The sequence below is a fragment of the Sinocyclocheilus grahami genome, unplaced genomic scaffold, assembly GCF_001515645.1.
Source record: "Sinocyclocheilus grahami isolate Dianchi unplaced genomic scaffold, SAMN03320097.WGS_v1.1 scaffold22605.1, whole genome shotgun sequence".
Lineage (NCBI taxonomy): Eukaryota > Metazoa > Chordata > Actinopteri > Cypriniformes > Cyprinidae > Sinocyclocheilus > Sinocyclocheilus grahami.
The window spans coordinates 21,092-21,852 of NW_015518838.1; the positions used below are offsets into that span (position 1 = coordinate 21,092).

Consider the following 761-nt stretch of genomic DNA (forward strand, 5'->3'; position numbering starts at 1 on the left):
AAAAAAAAATCCTACTATAATAATATAATTTTTGGAAAGTGGCTTTATAACACTAAAATAGGTATAATTTCCTTAAGGATAAATAAGCAGCATGTTAATAATTTTTTTTTTTGGTATGTGAAATATGACCTGGACATGGTTGAGAGAGAAACCTAATGTAAAAGAGGAGAAGGGACAATGGAAAAGTAAAAAAAAAAAAAATGGACAAAGAGACACACTGGCATTATCCTGCTCGTTTGTCAGGTTGCTGATTGTGACGCTGGCTGGGGCGGATTGAGATTGCAGCGAGAGGCCACTCAGAGGGTGAATGACTACATTAGCAGGAACCGAAGCATCTCCAGCAGTCATGAGGTGAGCTGTTGCGTGCGGCGTCAGACCTGAGTCAGTCGTCAGAGAGTGAGACAGCAAACTGCCGTGCTGCAGAATACTAGGGTCGATCTAAACGGAGACAAACAAACATTACTGCATCATCAGGCTTGCTCAGTAACTAATCTGAGTCTCTTTAGCTGAGTGTTACCTGCAATGTGATGTTGTTGATGTTGCTGGGGTCAATCCCAGAGATCTGCACGTTTGGACACACCAGGTTTGCAGGAGTGAGCTGCAAGTGAATGCCTTCAAGTGTTGCGAGACCCTCGGTCAAAGACACAGTCAGATCCCCACCCGCTGGGCCAGGATGGGGAGAAAAAAAGAAAAAGAAAAAAACCCCATAAACCAACAAGACCTTCATTCATCTTAGGAACACAAATGAAGATTTTTTTTTT

The 761-nt window shown here is 42.4% G+C and overlaps 1 protein-coding gene across 1 annotated transcript in view; it reads right to left on the bottom strand.

Moving 5' to 3' along the window:
- The window catches only part of LOC107579973 (zinc finger protein 236-like), a gene marked incomplete at both ends in the record, with an annotated part of 21,649 nt that extends 20,986 nt beyond the window's left edge, over positions 1-663 (bottom strand). The window contains 2 exons of the mRNA XM_016265743.1: positions 219-438; positions 518-663. Of these exons, the coding sequence (XP_016121229.1) occupies positions 219-438; positions 518-663 (366 nt within the window). The remainder of the gene's footprint in view (positions 1-218; positions 439-517) is intronic.
- Positions 664-761: the final 98 nt, after the last annotated feature.